General features: G+C 41.3%; 1 protein-coding gene across 1 annotated transcript in view; it reads left to right on the top strand.

Annotated features, from left to right (window-relative positions):
- Positions 1 to 25794, top strand: part of PRUNE2 (prune homolog 2 with BCH domain) — a gene marked incomplete at both ends in the record, with an annotated part of 232247 nt that overhangs the window by 117440 nt on the left and 89013 nt on the right. Inside the window, one exon of the mRNA XM_080911149.1 lies at positions 20811 to 20966. Coding sequence (XP_080767275.1) covers positions 20811 to 20966 — 156 coding nt within the window. The remainder of the gene's footprint in view (positions 1 to 20810; positions 20967 to 25794) is intronic.

Genomic DNA, 25794 nt, shown 5'->3' with positions numbered 1-25794 from the left:
TGGAAATAATCGTATGACTGGAGGTGACTACAGCATGAGAAACTGTATTAAAGAGTTGTAGCATTAGAAAGGTTGAGGAACAGTGCCTTAAAGCAAAAGGGCCTTAAATCTATATGATTTAAAAATACTACCATATAGTTAAGCAGTGCATTCAAAGATGTCAGCTTTTAGAAAAAAACAGAAAAGAAATACTGCTTTAGAAATTCTAGAGTAAGTTAAATTTGGAATTATAAGGAGTTATATAAATCAGATATTGTTGAATCAAGTCACTGCTGATTTTAAAAGAAGTTATCAGTTCATTTGCTGTAGTTATACTGCTGAGCAAAGAGACAGTTCAATAAATCAACTCAAGCTTGATGAATTCTTCAGTCCATTGAAATGAGTGTGTGGAAGAGAAAAGAAATCTCTTAGTATTCCCTCCTTGACAAAAGGGTATGCAAAGAGCCTAAATGGATGAATGGTTGATTAATTTTGCTAGAAATTTTCTTGACAGCAGGAAATATGTTTTTGCATTACTGTTTGCCTGGGATTTGTTTGGTAGAATATGAGTTATTGCATGTAAATTTGCACCTGAAGCTATGTTGCTAAAATAGCTGTTTCGGAGTCTAGGACCTGCTATGATTTTTATATGCTTGTGCACTCTACACTGTTAGGGAATGCCCCAGAGCAGCGTCTACGAATGTCTCTTCTCACTGATGCTAGCACCACAATCAACGGTGCCAGGGCTTGAAGAGTGAGCTTACAGGGGTACTCATCTCTCTGCAAGGAGAAGGCTGGAGGCTACTGGTGCCACGCTTGTTATTCCTGGAGTCACTGGCAGACCACTGACAGACTCTTACCCTTAAATAAAGATAAGAAGGAGCAAGGTGGTCCCTGTCCTTTTCACTCGAAAGAAACCTATGGATGTATACATTTCCAAGAAAGAGATAGAGCCACACATGGGAATACCCTGGCTGCTATTGATGGAAGCTACGCTTGTTGCCAGCAGAGAGTAGTTTTTTTTTACTTACCAAATAATATTTCTCCTGTGCTGAGTGATGTGCTACTAGATAGGGGTCCTTTCCTGGGTTAGCATGGAAGATGCTCTCTATTGGGGAACGCGCGGTTCTCTGTTGGAATACTAGGAATTCTCTATGATTCTCTCTGCCGCCGAGTTCAGGAATCAAGTCCCTGAAAAACAAATTATCACCTCTCCTGTTCTGTGGTTTGAAGTGACAGAAACTTAACTCTAATTTCTTCCATAAAACAGCAAGTCAAAGTATGTTAACTCTATGAGGGATTTGGACCCAAGTGGTCAGGGTTTATCGCTTTCTCCACGTCACCCCTGTTTCTTGGTGATGCTTACATTCCCAAACAATCTGTCTGCCACTTTCCAAGGTAGCTCCAAGAATGTTTAGTCTTTAGATCTCAAGACCATGGGACGGGAGGGAGACTCATAAAATGCATTTGAATATTTTTGCAGCCTAACACTCTCAGTGTAGCTGGGTAGATGGAGCAGAGCCCATGGTGGGGGACTCATTATTTCTGCAAAAGAATCTGGAGGTAACCCAAACATTCAAACAATACCATGTAAAACATAGGGAAGGAAGAAAGGACTTCTCTTGCCATGACTGGATTCCAGGGCTTTTGGGTGTTGCAGCTTCTGAACACAGCTGCAGAGGCATCCGCTGTGGAAGGAAGCATAAGGTCCTGAGTTTAGATCTCTAGTGGCCATACAAGAACAGGGTGTGGTGGCACATGTCTGAAATGCCAGTGCTAGGAGCCAGAAACAGGATGGGGGGGAGGGAAAAGGGAAAAAGGAAAAAGAAGAAAGGGGAAAAAGAAAAAAATGGAAAAAGAGGGAAAGGGAAAAAAGAGGAAAAGGGAAAGGGGAAAGGGGGAAAGGAAAAAGGGGAAAAGGAAACAAGAGGATAGGGGAAAGGGCACTCTGGCCAGGCAGCCTAGCAGTCAGTGAGTTTCAGGTTCAGTGAGAGACTCTGTGTCAAAATATAAGGTGGAGACATATAAAAGATGCCAGCTTCACCCTTCCTCAAATGTACACACAGGCATATGCACTATACACACTCAGGCACAGACAGACAGACACACACTCACAGACACAATGATGCAATGCTGTGTTTTAGTTATTTTTCTGTAAGACAACTTAAGGAAAAGAGAATTTACTTTGTTTCCATTTGTACAGAGATGAGAATTCATGGTGGTGGCACAGAGGCTTGGCAGCAAACATAGCCACAGGAAGCTTAGGGTTCACATCTTGAACCACAAGCAGGAAACAGGCAGAGCTTACTAGAAATAGGTAGAGACTTTGAATCTCAAAACCTGTCCCCAATACCATACTTCCCCCCAAAAATCTCTGTTGCCACATATCTCCCCCAAAATTCTACCAACTGGGGACCAAGTGGTCAAATGCCTAAGACTATAGGGGGCATTTCTCATTCAAGTCACAATACTCTATGAAAAGTATAAAACCTGGAAAGAGTTGGATAAGATTTAAAGGCAAGTAGAAAAGCTGTTGTTCTAGGCGAGAATGGTCTCAGCCCATCCCAGATTTTCATTTTAAGTGGGAAAAGTGCATCTCTGCATTGAAGAATGTGGTTCTGTTATTGACTGACCCTTGTGCATCTATGTGCAAGGTGCTTCCTACCAGACATCTATTAAGAAAATAAATCTCTCTAGTTAGATATCAGTGTGTTCCAAAGGGCTCTTTGAAAAAAAAAAGTTCTTCTTATGCAAACTTTTTCATATAGTTGGCATTTTGGTACCACTAGTGGCCTGTGAGGATGAAGGTAAGGAAAGGGTTAAGGATAATGGAGGAAAATCAGAGAGACAGATGAATGTGGGCAGACAGATAGACACAGGAATTTCCTAAGTGATGAGCTGTGGCCAGGGTCCATGGGTCACTGGAAATCTCTCCCCAGTTAGTCCCTACTACCTGCTGGAGCCCTGTTCGGCCAGGATGGGTGTTCTTTGAGACCCACTCTCATACCTCAATCCCCAGGACAAACCAGACAGTCAAACAACACACCTCAGACACTGCACATGCTGAAGTTAGTTGCCCCTGCCTCTCAGCAAAGATGGTGAGCTAGGTTACTTCTCTTGGGGACCATGTAAGAAACACAAAAGCAATAGCAGCTGCTTGATTCTCGGAGTAAACAGAAGGCAACAGAAATCAAAACAACACAAAAGCCAGTGGTTTTGAGATAGAGACAGAAAGAGAGTACATGGCGTTGGATGGGTAGGCAGATGGGGAAGACGTGGGAGGGGTTGAGAAAGAATAAGACCAAAGTACATTGTATGAAAAAAATTTTTGACAAAATACTATCCCAGAAAACAACCAAAAGATAAATAAACGATTCAAAACTTGTGCGACTAAAATGTGGGGGAGGGGCAATGACCGTGCTGGAGAGAGATACTGCTGGTTCTCTGGGAGGTACTTTGTTCAAGTATCTCCCTGTGTTGTAAACTCTGTCTTGGGACTCCTCAAGAAGACTGGGCATTTGCTCCTGCCCTGTTATCATTTCTCCATTTGAAATAAAAACCCAGTAGCTATTCAGATATGTCTTGAGTACACAGGTTTCTCATTTTGCAAATGAAGGATGTTTAAGAATATTCACAGCTAGTAACATACCCTGTTCTTTATTTGGACTCCTTCAGGTGTTTTGTTTTTGTTTTGTGTGTGTGTGTGTGTGTGTGTGTGTGTGTGTGTGTGTGTGTGTGTGTACATGTGTATGTATACCCAAGTGTATTCTAACAGTGTTAACGAATATGTTGTCACTTAGAGTATAGTCAAATTGGCACACAGCCATTACCCAGGAGCATTTGACATCCACCCTGATCTAATCAAGCTAGTAATGTCAGAGAAACTTGTGCAAATATATCTTGTGATAACAACCCCTTACTTGTGGGCGACAGGATATGGGGCCTTAGTCTCCGATAGTGGGGCTCTATTGATCCTAGCTTAACCGACACAGGAGTTGTGCATTCATGTTTTTTTCTGTAGTGTGTGCTGACTGATAACCTCAGCAGAATGTTCCACGCTCACTGGGAACTGGCTATGAAAGCACAGGTGTGTGAACACCCTGTGACTAAAGTCAATGTTTACCAAGTATCAGCTGTGTTTGTTCCCAGATCTATTCAGAGCAGTTAATATAATTACATGATTTCCTGTAAACTGGTGGAACAGATGAATGCTTCGGAGAGACAGTGAGATGAAATGTTATCAGAGTGGCGGGAAAGCATGTCCTGCTACAGAAGTGGGATGGGACTCTGCATTCCAATTTTGTCTCATGTCTGCTCTTATCCTGTATTAATGAACCGTGACTAGAAACAGAGGCCTTCGTTTGCTGTGTATGGTTTCTAAAAGAGCTACTAATACTCGTAAATGCTCACAGAGATTTCGCTTTGAAACAAAATATAAATGGATACACAATTTTACTCTTGAGTTGGAATGAAATTGCTGTTTTAGTTTCTTATAGAGCATTTCTTTTAATATCAAATTTCCTTCCCAACCAAATGTTTAATTAATTAGTTAATTAATTTTAGATATGTGATCATTTTGCCTGCATAGATGCCAGAAGAGGCCTTTAGGTCCCCTGGAACTGGAGTGACTCTGTGTGGGTGCCCTAGAAGATAAACCAGTGTTCTTAACCACTGAACCGTCTCTCCAATCCCTATAATTTTTCAGTTGAGCAATTGCTTATCCAAACTGTGACTGCTAATATCAACCAGAACAAGCAGCACAAAGAAACCTTACACTTTATATAAAGCTCCAATTTTTAAACAATCAAGGAAGATAATGCTAAAGACAGTAAACTGTCTTGTGGGCTCTGTTTTTACCAGATTGGGAACTTCAGGCTCAGGGAGGAGGATGATCATCAAACCATTCAAAAATGTCATCTTCAGATCCATGTATCAGCTTTAGAAGCTTGCTAGACAGGACAGTGCCAGACTAATGACTGAAGCTCTCTCAGCACGTGGGGCGGAAAGTATGTGTATCCAGGAACCCTCATGGGATTTTCATGCAGCTACGTCATTGGCAGATAGAGTTGTGTCTGGAAAAGAACCCAGGTTTCCAGCCAACTCATTTGTCAGGGGCTCTTCCTCTCTACCAGAGTCCTTTTTAACCAGAAACTCTACAACTCACGTAATTTAAACAAAGGTTTCAAAAATGCACATAGTGAAAGACGTTTTCTGACATACACAAGATAAAAATTATTGTTCTCTTCTCTAAACTCCTTGAGGATTGCTGACTTCTACTGGTCTAATCAACAGAACCTTACATGCATACTTATGGGTTCTGTAGTCATGGATGCCCTTGGTGCAGCAGTCACCGGGTGCTCTGGAATGCTGTGTGAGTGAGCATGTGTCACACCATTTACATGGCATCTCATTTTATTTTATAAGTAGGTCATTATTTCAATTTCTCAGTGAAGATGCTGTAGATTAGCACAATCAAGTAGCATGCCTAAAGATATGGAGCTAGGACTTGAACACTGAACTGTCAATTCCCAGCCTTTTTTTCTTTTTTGCATGTGTATGCATAATATGTGTTGTTCATGTAGATCAGCAGATGTAGAAACTATGTCGAGATGTTACATATTGAAAATGATTCTTTGGGTTTTTTTTAAAGATTTATTTGTTTGTTTGTTTGTTTTATGTATATGAGTACATTGTCACTGTCTTCAGACATAGCAGAAGAGGGCATCTGATCCTATTACAGATGGTTGTGAGCCACCATGTGGTTGCTGTGAATTGAACTCGGGACCTCTGGAAGAGCAGCCAGTGCTCTTAACCACTGAGCCATCTCTGCAGCCCCAAAAATGATTCTTTCTATCGGTGGGATTACTGTGTGTCACCCTGCCTGCACTGAGAACAGTAGAGGGGAAACTCTAAAATAGACTCCTGCTATTAATTTAAATCTCATGGGATTTGTTCTCTGCTTCTTTTTGCTTCCTGTTGGTGTTAGTGACTTTACAGCTTCCTGGATAACTCTGAGACATAGTCAGGGCTGAGAACTATCGATAAGAACATATATGTTTAAATATTAACCCAGGCCCAGAAATGAGTTCTGACAAACTCATTTTTCTTTGTAGCCTCGGTTACTGGTTGAGGATGCCAGCTGCCCACTGAACACTTGCAAAGCATCAGGAATGATGCGTGATATGCTGGTCTCCTCAAAAGCCACCAGATTTCAGGTTAACTGGGGTCAAAAGATAGGCTTCCAGGTTTTATGGAATCTTAAATATAAGGTTGAATCTTTTTAAATGTGCTACTTGGGCTTTGGAGGTGGTTCTGTTTGTAAGCATAGGACCCGAGTTCATCCTCCAGAACTGAACTGATCCCTTACTGCTCTTCGGGAAACAGGGTTTGGCTTAGAGCAACCATGTTGGGCAGCTCATTGCAACCTATGTCTCTCTTAGAGCAAGTGGAGACCACCACAGGAAACAATGCAGAGATCACTGGATCATAGGATGTCCACCATTACAGATGCATCTATACCATAGCTCCTACCTCTATAGGAAATACGATATAAGAGGGGTTGGGACGATTGTAAGAGTCAGAATACCAGGGAATGGGGTGTGAAACAGTTTGTCCTAGAAGTGGCTGCTTTAACAAGAGTGGAGCAAGGTAGAAAGGGACCAATATAGAACTTTCCAGGGATCCAACCCTAGATGAATAACTAGACACAACATGTAACCTCTGGGGAAGGAAAATTAACCTCTCCCTAGGAGCATCATATTGCTTGTCTAAGGCAGAATGTAATCATATACACTGTCTTAGTCGGAGTTTCTATTTGTGTACAAAACATGACCAAGAAGCAAGTTCGGGAGCAAAAGGTTTATTCAGCTTACACTTCCATATCACTGTTCAGCACTAAAGGATGAATCACCAAAACTGGAACTCAAGCAGGTCAGGAAGCAGAAGCTGATGCTGAGGCCACGAAGGGATGTTGCTTACTGGGTTGCTTCTCCTGGCTTGCTCAGCCTGCTTTCTTATAGAACCCAAAAATACCAACCCAGGGATGGCACCACCCACAATGGGCTGGGACCTTCCCCCTTGATTACTAATTGAGAAAATGCCTTACAGCTGAATCTCATGGAGGCATTTCCTCAACAGAGGCTCCTTTCTCTGTGATAAGTCTGGCTTAGGTCAAGTACCAGCCAGTACATGCACACAGCAACAAAAACAGACTTATCAGATTGTATTTATGTATTTGTGTATACACTTGAGGGGAGGAGGCAGGAAGCGTTTGTGAGAGGAGATTTGGGAGAGGCAGGGAGAAAGTGATATAATTCTATTTCAGTTAAAAACATATTAAAAACAAATCTTTTAAAATGCACCATGGCAGGTGAGGTATGCACACCGGAAAAGAAAGAATGAGGTACCCAGGGACTGTGTTTATCTGGTTTTTCTTTTTCTTTCTTTCTTTTTTTTTTTTTTTTTTTTTTTTTTTTTTTGATTGGTTGGTTTTTTGTTTTGTTTTTTTCTGAATGGTGGCAAAATTGCCCTCCTCTCAAGACGGTGTGGACCTTGGGCATAAAACAGCATTCCACACTTTTAGACCAACCAAAAAGAGAAATATCTCACCTTCCTATGATTTTGTTTAGTCATTTAGACAGCTAAGCATTGGTCTGACTGGCCTAGGACTCGATATGTATTGAAGATAGGAAGCAATGAGGAGTAACTGTGTTTACTGCTCCACGATTCCCTTCTTGTTCTGTTAGCTTTGGACCTGTTCACAGCTTACTGCAGGTTTATCTTTAACCTGGCAATTAGCTATAAGCAGCCTGTGGACTTCCAGTCATTTTCTGTAAGATAATGATGGTTTATCTTTAGTCTAGCAATGGAAGGCCAGCCCTTGACAGTAAGTTACAGGCAGCTTGTCTATTTGCTCTCATAGTGTTGGAAACCTGTCTCGTTCTAACGGGCTTTGCAACCTCCTGGGTATTTCTTACCTCCAGCCAGGGTGCTTGTCTTGGAAGAATATGATGTACTTATATGCTAATTTTTATCAATAAATGTTTTATATAATCAAGTATTTCAAATCAAATATTTTATATAATTCAAAAATATCAATAAGTATTCCATGTAAGTAGGAAATATTTAGATATTTCAAATGATAATGTTGGTTGCTGCAGAAGGTTCTTTTTTCTCTGTCTTCCTGCTTGGCATCCCCCATCACTAGAGAAGATTGACAACTGTGCTAGCGATTTGAGCTCTTGAGGATTACACTGACTAAAAAGAAAAGACACCAGGAAGTTTTAGCTTCTTTTTCTTTCTTTGTATTATATCGAATATTTTTTAATTTATGTAGAACTCTTATTTTTAAGCTTAATACTGTTGTGGGTTTGCTTTGTCACTCCTCTTGAATGTGACAACAAAGCAACTATGTCACCTCACCAAACTCACATTTCTAAGCATCATCGGCTGCTTCCTGTGTCTAGGTTGGTTGTCTGGGAATTACATAGAAATATGAAGTGTGTGTAAGTTTGGAAAGGGAGTTGCCTCCAGAAAATGAGCCTCATTCACACAGTTCATGTAACTGATGCTTCTTCTGAGAAGGGTGGTCTTTGCAATGTCACAGTCATTTGACTCCATGAATGTGGTACCCAATCCAAATGGGAACGGTTATTTTACCAGAATTTTCAAACTCAAGACTGAAAGGGATCAGGTGCTGACTAAATCCACAAGGACTGTGCTGACTTGCTGGAGCTACTCATGCCCCACCCTGTGAAAGATGCCATTTGGCCATGATAATGCAGAGTGCCCCCCATACTCAGACACTTTTGCCATTCTTGTCATCAGTGAATCAAAGACTTTTCAAATGTTCCTCATACCTCTATCATTTTACTTAAACTGATAATAGCTAATTCCTGTGACTTGAGGCCAAGAGAGTCACAGCTCTGTGAATGAAACTCCTAAAGAGGACCCTCTCCAGTCTCCTGACAGACTCATGCATGTGTGTATGCACACACAGACACAAACACACACACACACACATAAACACATACATACATGCATACATATGTACACATACACATACCTCTAAGGGAAAATAAAACCACAAAACCTAGAGTGTATCTGCTTTCTGGAGGGGTTTCTGGTAATTAGCTTAGATTGCAACAAATGGCACACACAGACTGTTGCCTCTGCATGTGTGCTCCAAGATTGGCGTTTACCCTATTATTTTCCAATTTAGAGATGGCACCAAGTTTATCAGGGAGCAAATGGAACCCAGCAAAAGCATATCTAAGTGTGGTAAGAGGTGTGTGTCTTGATGGGTAGATTTTTTAGACTTCAAAAATAATTAATTACTTTCACTGGGTTGTTAGCAAAGGGGACATAGCATACCCCCCCACTCCCATCCCTTATACTTGGTGATGCTTGGATATTTTTAGCAAATGAGTTGTCAGCAGAAAGGCTTCATTAGACCCATCAGGATATCTGCCCATGAAGAACGAATCCCAAACTGTACTAACAGTTTCCTTGAACCCAAATGATGAAGCACCTCTGACAAGAGCCATATTGTGCTCCCCATGTGAGGAACAAGAGGAACAAAAGAGACAGTTTGATATTCATTTGGTCAGGTTAATATTGACATAGTTAAGATGCATTCGATGTGTGTGTGTGTGTGTGTGTGTGTGTGTGTGTGTGTTGCATATGTATGGAAGTGCTCTGGAGATTGTGTGGTGACTTCTGGAAGGCAGAACAAGGAGCCTACAATGGAGTGAGGTCTTCTGCTTTAGTGAAATGACCTTCCAAATCATTCAAAATCAATAAAACCAGGAGAATTCAGGTCTATGCTCAAAACCAACTAACGGAATGTTTGTACGTCTACAACCCATCATGGAGATAATATATTACTATTACTTTCATTTGCTAATTTAACTATTGTTCAGGTTCTATCATTTAAAAATATAAAGCATGCCTAGTGAGTGGTTTTCTTTGAAATATATTTCCTGAATTGTCCATTTCCTCATAAGCGTGCATGGACAAGAAGGGTCCTGAATAAGAGCCACATATCCTTTCTTCAGTGTCTTTAAACAGCATGCTAGAGCAGAAAGTTTGGATGATTGCTGATAGTATCCTTAAAGAAAGTGTAAATAAGCTGGACATGGTGTTGTAGTACTAGCACTTGGGAGCAAGAGAGAGACGGGAAGATTCATAGATTATACTCATTATCAAATACTATGAGCTCGTGGACAACCTGGGTTGCAAGAGATCTTGAAAGGAAGAGAGAGAAGAGAGGAGAAGGTAGAGGAAGCAAAGTAATAGGAGGAAGAGGGGAAGAAAGGGGGAATAGGGAGGAAGGAAGAAGGGAGTGAGGGAAGTCGGGAGGAGGGGAAGAAAATGCAAATAGTGTGAGCTAGTGAATGAAATGGCCTTAGGCAGGCTGTGAAACTCCCGAGTCCTCAGTCTCCTACTGACCATTTGTCTGAATCCGAAGAGGAACCGTCCATGAAGTGCTTTTTACAAGCACCTCTTTCCAGGTCACCTCTCACTGAGGCCACATCAGCACCTCTGTATGCTAGAGACAGCAAAGATGAGGAAGATGGAACAGAACCTTAGCTTACATCAGCGGTGGCCAGAAACCAGCTCTAGCCCTCTTATAAAACTTGTAACTTAAACCTGACCTTTGAGGTGAATTACTTCTCATCCGATTCCTGCCCTTTTTCTCCTCTCCCTTCTCTTCGGCTCCCCCTCTTCTTCGGCTCCTTCCTCTTTCTCCTCTCCCTCCTCTTCCTCTTCTGCCTTCTTCTCTTTTCCTTCCCTCTCTCTCACTCCTTGCCCCCGTCTTTCATGTCTCATCCCATAAGACCAGGTATTTTCAGATCTTGCTGAATACACAATCTCTCTGTGTGTTCTTGCTTTCTTCACTTTGAGTGTGGGCCTTACAAGAGTCATTGCATGACAGATCATTCCCTCCACAGATGTCCATATCCCTGACTTAATCAAAGCACTTGCCAACTGCTTACATTAGTACAAGGTCTTGACAGTTGTGCCTTAACCAGGGTATGTTGCTGCCATAGGTTTCTTCTGTTAATGTGCCCACTTGGTCAGAGGGAAAAACAAAAGCAAAAGGTAGTGCAATTTAGTCTCTTGATTCCTCCATAAATCCTAATTTCTTGTTCCTCTGTGCTGCTGAACAGGCAAGAAGCAGTGCTGGGAGTATGTTTGGGTGTGATGCATTTATATTACAACAAATGGTGAAGTGGAAGTAGCCCATTGTTTCTGTCTAAGGTGTTAGAGGAAGAAAATCTTCAATTAGCATAATCCTGGACAAGCAGTGATTATGCTAGATCTACTGCCCACCCCTTTTCCACATCCAAAAGTACATGTTGTTGAGTTGTAGATAGATGTAGCCCACCCAATTGGTAGTATTTAGTTAATACACATGAGACTCGGGACTCAATTACCCAGCACCCCAAAAGCCAGGTGTGATGGCTCATTATTATACTTACAGCATTTGGAAAGTGGAAGCTGGAGGATAGTAAGCTTATTGTAGTCTTAAACCAGGGGCTAGCCTGAGCTACATCACACCAGGAAAAGAGAGAGGGGGAAACATGTTGCTGTAAAAACATTTCAATATTCTTCTTTATAGAAGTCTCTTGGAATTTTCAATCTTAGGCTTTAACACAATCAACAGTTCATAATTAACATAACTCCACATTTATATTTAGTGGCGTGGGTGAGAAACTCGAAATCAATCCTGAGGAATGATGATAGTAAAATCAAGCTTCATAGCCACAGTTGTGAAAGTCAAGGCTATGGCAAGCTTGTTCAGAGTGGCAAGGAAGAGCTACTATTGAGCAAAAGTAAGGACAGTAGCCCCCCCCCCAAAAAAACCTATCTTTTATTAAGTTAAAAGTAAGACTCTTTGTAATGTCCTCCATGAGGAAGAGTTGAATTTGAGGATAAAATCATAGTTAAAACAAAGCCTTTGAATTTAGACTACTGGAAATAAGAATCCCAATTTTCATGCATAGAAGCTGTGTAACACCGACTACTCAATCTCTTCTGAGCCACCTTACCCTAACACAAGACAGGGACAATGTCACTAATCACACAAGAGCACCAGGAAGCTCGTGGAAGGTAAGGAAACATAGCTACCTAGATCCTTGATGAAATACTGTTAATTTGTATTAGGAAATTAACATTACCTTAAATCAATAAAACCAATCAAGCTATAAAGTGTATTGATTGTATTATCGATGTACTATCGATGTGTATATTGCCATACATTAATTTTTATTATAGGTTTTTAAAGTCTCATAAATTAATTTCACAAAATATTTTTTAATTATAAGGATAAAAATTTACACTCTCTGACTCTATTTTCAAAATATTATATCCAGTCTAGCTTTAATAGGCCCAGGACAGTTCTTTAGCTACTAGGATGCCTTGGTTGCCTTTAAAAAGTAAGAAACAAAAACAGTAGTGTATGAAAAAATAGTATCTAGGAAGTGTGGAAAATGTCTTTGTTTGCCAATTAAAATGTATGTAAAATAGAATAAATAAAATTTTAATTTATGCATTCTGTGTTCTCATAAATCACTTTCCTGTCAAGATTATCAGACTTTATTATTGCTGAATACTTTAAACATCGTAATAAGAATGTGGTAGCATAAATCATGAAGCTTTCATTTAGGACATTTGTAGCCATACCTCAGCATTTTTTCTTATATCTTGATTAAAAAATGAAAATAGCCCTCAGTCTAGAAATAAATCCACGCAGAGTCTAAATGTCACAGTAGACACCTCGATTTCAGTAACTCAGCAGTCCGGGCCACCCACTGAGCCTGCAGAACTTAAGGGCTGTCAAACTCCGCTTCTAGACTCTGTTCGAACTGTGGCTGCACACACTTCTTCTAATCTTGGAAATGGACTTTGTTTACAGGCATTCTACCTACAAACGACAGCCACTTACTCAATTTTTTTTCCATTCCCTGCCAGGAGTGAATAATACAGAAGTAACAGGTCTGGGAACACCTTGTCGGTCATCTCATTTAATAACAGCTTTAGTCGATCTACTTCATGTTAGTCTGTATGAGAGACAACAGCTTTGGGTTAGGAGCGGAGTCCAAAACGGTGGCCTCTGTGGAATAAATTATTGTCAGAAGAATAGTTCACCGAAGGCCACTGACGATTAAGGGGCTCCATCCATGAAAAATCACTTCTCGTTTCTGGTTGTGCTTTTAAGGATGTTGTTTGCAGACAGGCAAACAGAAGCGAATCAGCTGTACCAGGAGTTAAGGATGAAGAGTCTGTTACTAAGATAAACACTGCATTGTCTAAAGGTTTTGCATTTTACATCAGGTCACCATAAAGCCAGCTTTGCTCACATTTGGCTTTGCCATTTTGTCCATCATCCAGACTGTAAGACTTTACATGCACATCATTTAAGTGACTTAAAGATTAGTGAGGTCACCATGGGAAAGTTCTCGTGGTCTGAAGGATATGAAGGAAAGAACCATTCTACAGATAAGGAGCCTCATGTATGAAATCCCACAAAATGCTTTCTATGGTTGGACGGAATCCACAAACCCTGAAAGTGGGCCTCTTGACAGTTTGATGACTAAGAGAAGAAAAGGAACCTATTATCTAATGCTGTGACCAGGCAGCCCGGCTGCCTTTTCGTATACTATCTGACTTCCCACTGTTCTCCTAGGAAGCAGAAGCTGACAGCTAAGGATACTGAGACTCAGAGGTGGAGCAACACTCACCAAGGTAGTGAGTGCCAGAGCCAGGATGCCTAATGGGTGCCAGAGCCTTGGCTAGAAAACTTTTGAGGACATGCTCTAAAATGGAGACATGCAAAGTTGTTTACATCAACAGTCTGACCACTCATGATGATATCATATCAGTGTGTCTTAGTACTTACTCTGCAAATGAGAATTCTTAACTCAATTTTTATTTATTTGGGGTGGGGTCTGACAGGGAGGTGTGCCATGAGGTACTTGTAGAGGTCAGAGAACAACATGCAAGAGTTAGTTCTCTCCTTCCACCATGTGGGTCCCACGGATCAAACTCAGGTTATCAGGCTTGGCAAAAAGGAAAAATTACCTTAACCCACCAAGTCATTTTAACAGGCCAGCATATGAGAGTTTACAATGAAGACATATCAAATTTTATATTAAATGTTATTAAATTTGTATCATATAGAGACTGGATTGCACTTACTTTTTTGAGGATTGGTGTGTGTGTGTTAATAACTACGCTTTGATTTTTAATAATAGTAATATTATTCACTTGTTTTACTGGTATATAATTTATTGATAATTTCTCAGTTGTTAGCCATACTAGTTCTCTTTCTGAGTATTAGTTTTTGAGGTAATAAGGCCATGAATATTTTTGTCCATGAACATTGTATCCATGCCAACTCTTTCCTTATGCTCCTCTGCTAAGATACACATATAAGCACCCATTTGGAAATATTTACCAATGACAGAAAAAAATGAGTAAAGATTTCACTATTAAATTTTTAGAAATTTTTATTAAAGTTGTAAATTAACTTCTATGTTTTCCGCTGGCATATCTAATTCTGACTGATTTATTTAAACTCTTATACTCACAAATATTAATTTTCTCATCTTATTAAGGAAAGTTAAATGGTAAATAATAATAACATTGGGAAATAGTGGATTCTAAATAGGAAAGTGCTATTATTTGATTTACATTTTTAAATTATTCATTTATTCATTTTTAGAGGACAAGTGCCTTGTTGTTTCCTTCTACCCTGGGGTCCAACTCAAGTTGACAAATACCTTTATGAGCTCACCCATCTTCGGGGTCTGATTTCTATCTTAAAAAAATATTCTTGATGTTTTGTGAACTGATCAGAGGGAGATAAAAGAGCCTCATATACTAGTTGGGATGTTGTTACCCGTGTTTAAGTGAGAGATGATGTTGGCTGGGGCTGGAGAGATAGATAATTTGGTGATTGAGGACACATCTATTCTTTCAAAGGATCTGAGTTTGAATTCCAGCATCTACACTGGATGACTTTAACCACCTGTGATTCTGGTTCCAGGGGACCCAATGCTTCTGACCCCTGGCACCCATATTCATGTTCATATAAATACAAACAGATAGACAGACAGACGGGTGTGTATGTGTGTGTGTGTGTGTGCACGAGTTCGTGCGTACCCACACTCATGTGTGTGCCTATACAGAATTAAAAATTTTAAAAAGAAGAAGAAGAAGAAAAGAAGATGGGGATGACTATATTTAAGTCAGATCACAACAGATGAAAATAAGGGTTTGACTTGATTTGTGTCTTAAGATAAAGTTAACAGGATTTGCTGATTGATTATTCAAAGTATGAAGGGGAAATTTTAAAACGCTGGAATAATCCCTAGCTGTTTGGCTTGAGTAACTGTGTCATTTAGTAATAGTGAAGAGACAGGGCAGGACACAGTCAGGTCATCTTGTATTTGGGAGGTTCGTCGGACATTCCCATGCATAGAGTCCAGGTGGATGTGTTTCTTCATTGGAAAGGAAGTGTTAAAGCCATGTGCCTCTGAATGTGAGTGGCAATGAGAGTGGGTACCGAGAAGACAGTGCAATTGCGGGACACTTCGTTGGGACAGTGAGCACTTAGCAGGGTGATGAGGAAGAGGGATCAGCAAAAATGACCAAGGACTGGTCAGTAAGTGAGGAGAGGGAAAGGGGAGCGTGACGTCTGGAAGGTGAAGGACTCTGAAGAGGAGACGTCAGTCCGGTCGGAACTGCAGGGAAAGTCCAATGGGTTGAGAACAGGGGTGTGTCCCATTGCACATCTCAGAGAGATTGGCACGCTGTAGAAGAACAGTTTGAGCAAAATGATGGGTCCCGATACAAGACAAGGGAGGCTCAGAAGACAGTATAAGGTGAATATATGCAGGGCAGTGCTGTTATCCTGAGAAATGCCACCTTTACCTGCTCAGATGTTCTTAAGACTTTACTTAAATCAAGTTTGCCTGGTGTGATGTACGGCACTGCCTGAAGACATTTAGCTTCAACACTGACTTTTTTTTTTTTTTAGAAAATTTTGGTGCTACTTCCTGTTACTCTCTTTCTCTGTGTGTGCTGGTTGTTGAATTATTACTACTTAAATTTTGAAATTAATTTATTCATTGTGTGTTATGTGGGAGTGTTTTGCCTACATTGACATTTGTGCACCAGGTTCATGCTTGGTACCCAAGAAAGTCAGAAGAGGGTATCAGGTGCCCAGGCACTGAAACTGTGAATGGTTATGTGGTTGCTGAGAACTGAACCTGGGTTCTCTGCAAGAGCAACAAGTGCTTTTAACCAGTGAGCCCTGTCTCCAGCCCTAGACACTGACTTTATTTTTGACAATGGAATTTTCCACTGCATTTGACTGTGTATTTCTAATGATGAACACATTAAATCTACCAGATAAGCACTCTCACAATCTGAGGTCCTATATGAGGACGAGTGGAGCCAAATCGTTTCTGCTTCTCTGTCCTGGTTTATCGTCATTGTTGTCGTCATCATCATCATCTTTATTATCATCAAGCTATTGTAGGGTTCTTCGGGTCTCTAAATTAGCTTTTGGCCAGAAAATAACAGCCCTCTTTTTTCTTTCTGCCTTTCTCTCTACCTTTCTAATTCCAAAGCTAGAGATTATTCAGACAAACATTTTCATAAAGTTCTAAATGTCTGATGATTGAATCTTTAGTACCATAGGCACTAATGGGAAGCAACTGCCATTTTCCTTGACTTGGTTGGTCAGTTCCCAGTTTCCAAAATATTTCTAAGTTATAGTAAGGCTCAGAAATGTAGGGTGTGTGTGTGTGTGTGTGTGTGTGTGTGTGTGTGTGTGTGTGTGTGTGCTCCTGGGTTGAATGGCAAATTATAAAGGAAAGTATCTTTTCATTTTCCGACTAAGTGAGAAACACATATGCATGTCTATAATTTAACGGAAAGTGAGGAACATTTTGCAGACATCTGAGCAGGTTAACAAATCGTATTTGTATACGTGTAACTAAAACAGTAATTTATCAGGTAGAAGGCAGATGGGGGAAATACGATGCCAACCTGTGTCTACAGTGGGACTCCGCTGATGATAAAGAACTGTTTACTCAGGGCCAGCATTGCTCTCCAGCAACGTTAAGAGTCACTGCAGCACACGACTCCCCATAGCTAGACGACAAGAATAAATTATATGCTATGCAAACAGCACCAGCATAAAAAGCAGAGCCAACAGATTGTACGTACCAGATTCTAGAAGATTCTCACTCGTTCCCTTGTTTGACTATTTTAAATATGAAACTCCTGACACTGCCACCCTTAGGATGGTAGCACAGGATCTGACTTGGACTAGTTTACTACAGGACATGCGGCATCAGTGCTGGGGTTACTATAAAACGTATGGGGGGTTGACAGTATGCCAAAATGGATCACTAATTTTTCTTTTAATCAGCACTTCATCTCATTCCATGGAATCTGGTTTGGGCTCACCCACAGAAGCACTGGTGATCTTGCCCAGACTATAAGAAGCTCTTAAGGGAGAAGATGAAAACCAAGTTATTGGATTTTGTCTCTAACCTATTAAAGAGCAATCACTAGTAAAGTATTTAGAATGCACAGCCCTGGGAGTTTTGTGGTGAGATCAGTACAAAGCATTAGGAGTTGGGGGTGTTACCCATCTAAGTCCCTGGAGTACACTGGGAGTGGCGAGGACAGGTTTCGAGGAGAATACATTGGCCAGTCCCTTGCTGAGGCAGAACTCTGTGCGTGGGATGCAGAGACAGCTGCAGCTTAAGTGAGTCTGGGGTGTAGGTGAAACTGTGTTTCTCCCAAGAGGCCTGGTCTTACCAGTGCTGATGAGCAAGATGCATCTATCTATGTAGCAAAGAAGAATTCAAAGAGTGTCTAATTTAGCCGACATTCTTGAACAGCAGAAGAAGGCCCACAAGTACACCCCCCCCCCTTTTTTTTGAGTAATGCTTCTGAATCCTATTAAGCTCAAGTATGAGTCGAATTAACCCTTTGTTTGTTTGTTTGTTTGAGTAACACAAGGGGAGTTTTCACTGCTGTGTGTAAACATTTCTTTGGAAGGCATGCCTCCCTTTAAGGAGTTTATGAATGTGCTAGGGGGATCATATATGTAAAAATATTTGGAAAGGACAACTGTGAGGCTTCTTACAAAGTATTGATATTAAGAAGCTGTAGATAAGTGTTCTTCACTTGCTTTCAGAATCAACTCTGCTTTTGATCTACAGTCACTCAAAGTCCCACATTACACTTCTTGATTACTCCCCAATGAATCTTTGGGGTATTTTATCTCCTGAATGCTTGTTATGCATAAGGATAGTCTGATTCAGAGAAGGCATACTCTAAACTCCTGCGGGTGGATTCATTCTCTAAAAATGTCAACATAACGTTTGCTATGATGGCATTTTACATGAGTTTTAAAAGCATGGGTACTGGCAATGCACCTTCTGGAGCTCATGAGTCCAATGGTTCTTGCATGTGAACATCACAAACTTCATTGCCAAGTCAGCTGAAAAGATCCTTGGTATACATCAGTAGTACATCTTGTGATTCTTACATGTAGTTCTTTACATCCTAAAGGGGAAAGTGATCTAGTAAAATCCCTAAGAAAAATAACTGTCACAAGAAGTCAGGCATAGTGGCTCCCAACCTTAGTCCCAGCACAACCTTAGTCCAACCTCAGGAGGCAGAGACAGCTCTGTGGGTTTGAGGTCAGCCTGTTCTACATAGTGAGTTCCATGAGAGCCAGGGCTATGAAAAGAGAAAATGTCTTGAAACAAAACAAAACAGCAACAACAACAACAACAAAAAAAAACAACAACAAAAATCAAAACCAGATAGCCAAGCCTTATCAACACATGGAAGCCCTCACCTGCCAAGGGTTTCTTAGGGGCTTCATAAACCTGAAGATTCTATTCATCAAAACTGCAGAGCCTGTGTGTTTAATGGTGATTGTGGTGGCTGATAAAAAGTGTTAAACAGCTAGAATGTGCAAATATGAGTATAGCAACAAATCCATAACTATACATACCTATTCAACTTTTCACAATGATTATGATGGGGTAGAATGGTACTCATGCTTGCTATGGTAAATACTTCTGTATATTTTTAATCTTGTACCACAACAACCATTGTTAATATATCTATTATGATAAAAATGCATAGAATTCTTTAAGTCCCTTGGGTATACATTGTGATGTTTTTCACTGATAGCAGGATACACTACCAGTCAATTTATTATACAAAATGGGGTGATGAGGAGCTAGAGCTACAGCTCAGTTGGTAGAATGCTCTGCTAGCACACACAAAGCCCTGAGTACTACCCCCAGCTCCACATTTATGAGACCCTGCCTCAACAAAAGGATTCCCCAGCCAATTAATCAAAGTGCATCTTCAAGAATTTAAGGTATATATTAAGAATAATCATATAAATCAAAATTGTAAAGCCAGTGAGGGGGATCACCAGAAAAGAGAGCTTGAAGCACAGTCTAGCCCAGAGTGTAATTTTCAGAACCCACACAAATGACCCAGATGCAATGGCATGCATCTGTAATCCCAGAACTCCACAGTAAGATGAGGTGCAGAGACACAGTAGGCTGGAAGTCCACAGGCCAGCCAGACTGGAGGATGCAGAGTAGGAACAGAACAAGAAATGCCTGCCCAGGAAGGAAGAAAAGAACCGACTCTCAAAAACTATTTTCTGACATCTGCACACACACATAACACCTACACAAACACACACACACATGCATACATACACACACGCATATGTACATGCACATGATGCTCTATTAGTTACTTTTCTGTAGCTGTGATAAAATACCATGGTGAAAGCAGCTTATAGGAAAAGTTTTATTGAGTTTATGGTTCTCAAGGGATGAGAGTCTACTGTAATGAGAAAGCAAGGCAACAGGAGCAGAAAGCTGAGAGATCACATCTTTTACTGCAAGCCCAGAGCAGACAGAACCAATCAAAAGTAGGACAAGGTCATCTACTTTCAAGGCCCTGCCCTCATTGTGTACTCTCTTCAGAAAGCCTGTACCTCCTAAACCTCCACAAATGGCCCTACCAACTAGCGACAAATTGTGCAAGTATCTGATCCTATGGGGAACATTCTCTTTCAATCCACTATAGGTACTGGATATAGTGGGAGCAGTAGTAAAGAATAGGAGTGTACCACAATACACCATGTATAAAGACCAGGGTCAGCGGCTTCACTATACTTCTTGAAGAGAGACAATCAAACAGACCCCTGATATGAGACACTTCTTGATTTTCTAATGATGGGTTGAGATTAGAGTTAACAGACATTCTTATGTGTGTATTATAAATGGTGATGGCTAAATGTACTTTTCAAATACTTAATAAATATTCCATAAAAATGTGTTTCTTGGGGTTTGAAAGATAGCTCAATAATTAAGAGTACTGTCAACCCTTCCAGATGATCCAGGTTCAATTCACAGCCTCCATATCTCAAACGGTCTGTAACTCTGGTTCTCGAGGATCTAACACCCTCACACAGACATACATCCAAGTCAACACCAATGCACATGAAATAAAAAAATTTTAAACTTTAAAATGTGTTTCTTGCATAAATAATTGATCATAATGTCAGAGCCATCCTCTTTTATTGGTTTGGGAAAACAAATCAGTAAGGCATATTTGAAGCCAGAACATGGAACTTTCCAAATTTCTTCAAGCATTTTCTTGTAATAAATACCTGTCCTGACACATCACATGCCTGAGCTGATTTGTGACCAACTCTTGGAAGCAGGAAATTGGACATTAATCTTGTGTCTCTGTTGTTTCAGGACTGTCTGCTTCACAGCAACATCACCAGTGATTTGAAAGCCTTCACAGACAAGTTTGGCTTTGATGTCCTCATCCTGATCGCGAGCTACACATCGGAGGAGCAGCACAGGCAGCAGATTGCTGTGTACTCCCAGAACCTGGAACTGTGCAGCCAGGTGAGCCCTCCTCCCGTCCACTTCACTGTTCATAAATTTCAGGAAGAGACATAAGAATGGACTGATGCTACTTCACAGGAAATAGGCCCAAGGGATAGAGTTCTGAGATTAGACTCTGTTAGTCTGTTTTGTGTTGCTGACAAAATACCAGCATCTGAGTACTTCATAAAGAGGATCTATCTATCTATCTATCTATCTATCTATCTATCTATCTATCTATCTATCTATCTATCTATTTATCTATCTATCTATCTAATTATCTATCTCACACTTGTAGAGATTCAAGAGCATGGCTCTGGCTTGTGCCCTGCAGTGGTGAGGGCTTTCTGATGGATGGCAACACATAGAGAACCTGGAAGCAAAAGGCTAGACTTGTTTTGTAACCACCCAGTCTCATGATAATTAACACAGTCCCTTGAAATCTTTAGTAATTCTCCTGAAGGTGGTGGCCTTGTGATCAAATAACCTTCTATGAGCCCTGCCCCTAAAAGGTTCCACCTCAATAACACTATCACCCCCATATTGGAAGTCAAGCTTCTTAATGCATAAACCCATAGCAGACACCCACAATTATTTCCCTTCTAGACTGAACCCATAAAGAAAACTACTAGCACTTTCTCATCCAAATAGAGGCAAGTCCTCCTTTTTTGCTCTGTTTTCCTTTGAAATTGTTCTCCTGTGATAACCAACCTAGTCACTGTCTTAATACCTATCCAGTGCATGGTGTTTATGGACAAGTGACCTAATGCCCTAGCAAGCAGTCTACAGGTGCTCAGATTCTTAGTAGGTAATCAATTGGATCTAGTGGGATAATCGTTGAGCCTTTTAACAAACTGCCTAGAAAGAAAAAAAGAAGAGGAAGGGGAGGAGGAAGAGAAGAAGAAGAGGAGGAGGAAAAATAAGGAGGAGGACAAGGAGGAGGAGGAGGAGTAGGAGGAGGAGGAGGAGGAGGAGGAGGAGGAGAAGGAGAAGGAGAAGGAGAAGGAGAAGGAGAAGGAGAAGGAGAAGGAGAAGGAGAAGGAGAAGGAGAAGGAGAAGGAGAAGAAGAAGAAGAAGAAGAAGAAGAAGAAGAAGAAGAAGAAGAAGAAGAAGAAGAAGAAGAAGAAGAAGAAGAAGAAGAAGAAGAAGAAGAAGAAGAAGAAGAAGAAGAAGAAAAAGAAGAAGAAGAAGAAGAAGAAGAAAATTAATCACAACAGGTCACACTATATGAGCCAAGTTAGTTATTGTACTTAGTAACTGGCGCTGAGTTAGAAATAGAAACAGATATTGATATAATGATTGGCTAATGTGAACCTCACTAGTAAGTCAGAATTCTTTGTTATCATGGGTGACAAGAGATAAAGTCTCCATTCCCATCCCTTTCTTTTCTGTACCCCACCCATGTCCTCTAACAGCTACATTTGGCTCCTTCGTGTTCACATGATGGTCTTCTCCAGTTCTCTCTTTGCTTTCTCAAGTTGAGATAAGCACATGATGCCCTGCCACAGTTGGAGTTTGTATTCCCTCCTCTGACCCACATACCTGTGTGCATCTAGTCACCAGCTGAGGCTTTTCCAATGCTAACACAATATGCATTTGGATTCAAAGGTGCACTAATTCACTTTTCTTGTCAAGGTGACAGAACACCCATCAAAAGCTACGAATTGGGGGAGAGGGTTGTAGCTGCTCATGTTGCAGAGATACTATCTATCCCTCCTGCCAGAGAAGGCATGGTAGCTGTCATTCTGTGGCAAGTGGGAACTTGAGGCATAGCTTATCACACTGTAGTGGATCGCGACCCATAGGGATAGATAAAGAGTAGGACTTCCCTGCAACCTCCAAGGCTGACCCTTACAAGCCTATGTCCACCAGCTAGACCCCATGTCTACAAAGCTTCATAGCTTCTCCCATGACAACACCAGCAGCTAGAGACCAGGAATTTAGTTTGTGAGTGGGAGAGGGAAATGTTTTACAGCGAAAACATAACAAAGGGTGGATTTTATCCTTTTTTTTCATGAACTTCTAGAGACAAGATGTAAATTGCACAAGCTTCTATTCTCATAGCTTTCAAGTCACTTTGGAGGCAGATCCGTTTTTCAAACCAACTTGAAAGTTGGCTTACTTAAGCAGCTGGAGTGGTCAAGAACTTCCCCTTCTCTCTTAACCCCATGGCAGGATCCAAAGGCTCTAAATGCCTTGCATCACAGAGGGGGGAGGCTCTGCAACAACAGGTCCCACTTTGTCTTATGGTAATACAACAGAGAACCCACCTCTGCAGCTGGACTGCTCAGCTCAAACCCAGTTCCGGTCACACTAGCAGAGTGCCGTCGGCCCTGTCGTAATCCTTCCCTAGTCTCCAAGGACGGCTGTGAGAATAAAGGAGATTGTGCCTGTGAAACACTACACTGTGCTGGTGTGGGTCAGCACTTGGTGACCACCATCCGTTAAGGCTGTTCCCATGGCCTGTGTGACATTATTTCCACCATCATTTTAACCTCTGGTAATCCTGTAGGGCCTTTCCCGAAGTTCAGCATCCTAAAGCATTCTTGATGTCCCCTGAATGTCCAAGTGCTGCAGCCCAGGCCTGGCCTGGCACTGGCTGTTTGGTTTAGTGATCCTCTTCCCCCCAGGTACCTTTGCCTGTTCATATTCCCATATTTTTGCTCCTGGGAGCAAGAAGAGGCCTAGGTGCCATGAGGAAGCTCAATCTGTGGTCCCCTTCCCCCTTCTCCTTTGCCTTGCCATTCTTATAGGGCTAGGCTAGGTCTAGCCTCTCCTGTTCTTCCAACAGCATCCAGGGGTTCTTCAAACTTGAACTTCATATCTGTTAGAAGAAGGTGCCATGTTACTTCTAGAAAAGGCTTTTAAACATCTATACTCATAACTTCAGGAAATGGAGCAGCCGACTAATCTAAATTTTAAGTTAAAAAAGCAGTCCGAAGGGACTAGAGAAAGAGCTGGGGGTAGACAGAAGCCGAGTGCAATGGTAGCTGGGTCTCAGTTGTTCATGGCCTTCTTTGTAGACAGATGGACACGGCTTAATTCTATATTAAGAAAAGGAATGGGCTACAAATATGGCCCAGCCAGTAGACTGCTCACCCAGTCTTCATGAAGCTCTGGGATCAAGCATGTGCCACATCAACCTGGCCTAGCGGCCCACACTTCCTATAAACTTAGTACCAAATAGGTAGAAAATGTATGTTATTTCCTGTTGCTCTGATAAAACACCATGACTAAGGCAACACACACAAGAAAGAGCTTATGCAGGTTTATGATTCCAGAGGGGTTGGAATCTATAATGGCAGAGCAGTATAGCAGCAGGCAGCAGGTAACAGCTGGGGCAGGAAGCTTATAGATCACATTCTTTACCGTGAAGCACATAAAGCACATTACGAGTGGCCCAAGTCCTTTAACCTTCAAAGTCTATCTCCAGTAAAGTTTACAAGGCTGTACTACCTAAACCTCACCAACTGGTGACCCAGGTGTCCAAATACCCAAGACAAAGTCATATTGGGAGTTCTCATTCAAAGCACCACAGGCAAGAATCTCAAAAGTTCAAGGTTATCCTCAGTGATAGAGTGAGTTTGAGACCAGCCCGAGTTATGTGAGACACTGTATCAGAATAAAACACATTGGCGAGGAGGGATTGGGAGTTGAAAGCTGGGTATGCACATGCATTGGCCTTTAATCCTAGCACTGAGGAAACAGAGAGAGGATTCCTGAGGTCTGCTGGCTGGCCAGTCTATCCTATTTGGTCAGCTCCGGGCCAGGGAGAGATCTTGTCTCATAGGAGCTGGAAAGCATTTCTAAGAATGACCCTGAAGTTGTCCTCTAGCCTCCAAAAGAAAGCATACATATGGTCAGTATACATGCACATACACACACAGAAATAAATAAGTAAAATATTTTAAAGGCACCGTTTCCAACCCCCAGGATTTCTTTCATTTGTGTGTCCTCTATGTCCAGTCTGATCATCATCTTCCCCGATTTTAGCCCACCTGTGCCACAGCCAACCTCCAGGACTTACCCACAACATTCATCCTGTACCCGGGTCCAGTCTAGTGCCTCTTACCCCTTAACGAAGAAACTTATTTTTGCAACAGATAGAAAGCTGCAACTGACCAAAATACATACAACAGCTGAGAAATTAATATTACCATCACCAGTTGATATATCTTCAGCACAGTGCCTACACTTAAGGCTTGGGGAACATTGTGGATAGTGTGGGGGGGGGGGTGAGAAGATTGCAGGAACCAGAGGGCCAGAGTCTCTGCTGGGAGACTGTATCTTCTCTATATGACAGTGAAGCTCCGTCCAAGCAGTTTCAACAATGTGCTTGCCTAAATTAGATTCAACCTGTGATCCCACGAGTTGACATGCTGATGTGCATGGGGAAAAGCTCACAAGACCCCACCCCCAGATGAAGATACAGGCAATAAATGACTGCGGAGAGTGACAGTGAGTCAGTGAGTTGGGTTCTTATAGCTGTGAAGAAACACCATGACCAAAAAGTTGGGGGTAGAGTAGGGTAAAAGGAATTTATCCGGCTTACATGTCCATATCACTGTTCATCATTGAAGAAAGGCAGAACAGAAACTCAAGCAGGACAGAAACCTGGAGGCAGGAGCTGATGCAGAAGCCAGAGAAGGGTTCTGCATATAGGCTTGCTTCTCGTGGCTTGTTCAGCCTGCTGTTTTATAAAACCCAGAACCGCTAGGGATGGTACCACTCACATTAATAACTAATAAAAAAAATGTTTTAGAGCTGGGTCTTATGAATATTTTTCTCAACTGAAGTTCAGACAACTTTAGCTTGTGTCAAGTTGACATAAAACTAACAAGGTAATCAT

This window comes from Micromys minutus, assembly GCF_963924665.1.
Source record: "Micromys minutus genome assembly, chromosome: 2".
Lineage (NCBI taxonomy): Eukaryota > Metazoa > Chordata > Mammalia > Rodentia > Muridae > Micromys > Micromys minutus.
Note: the sequence above shows the minus strand (reverse complement) of the source record. Positions and strands in the feature narration are given on the sequence as shown.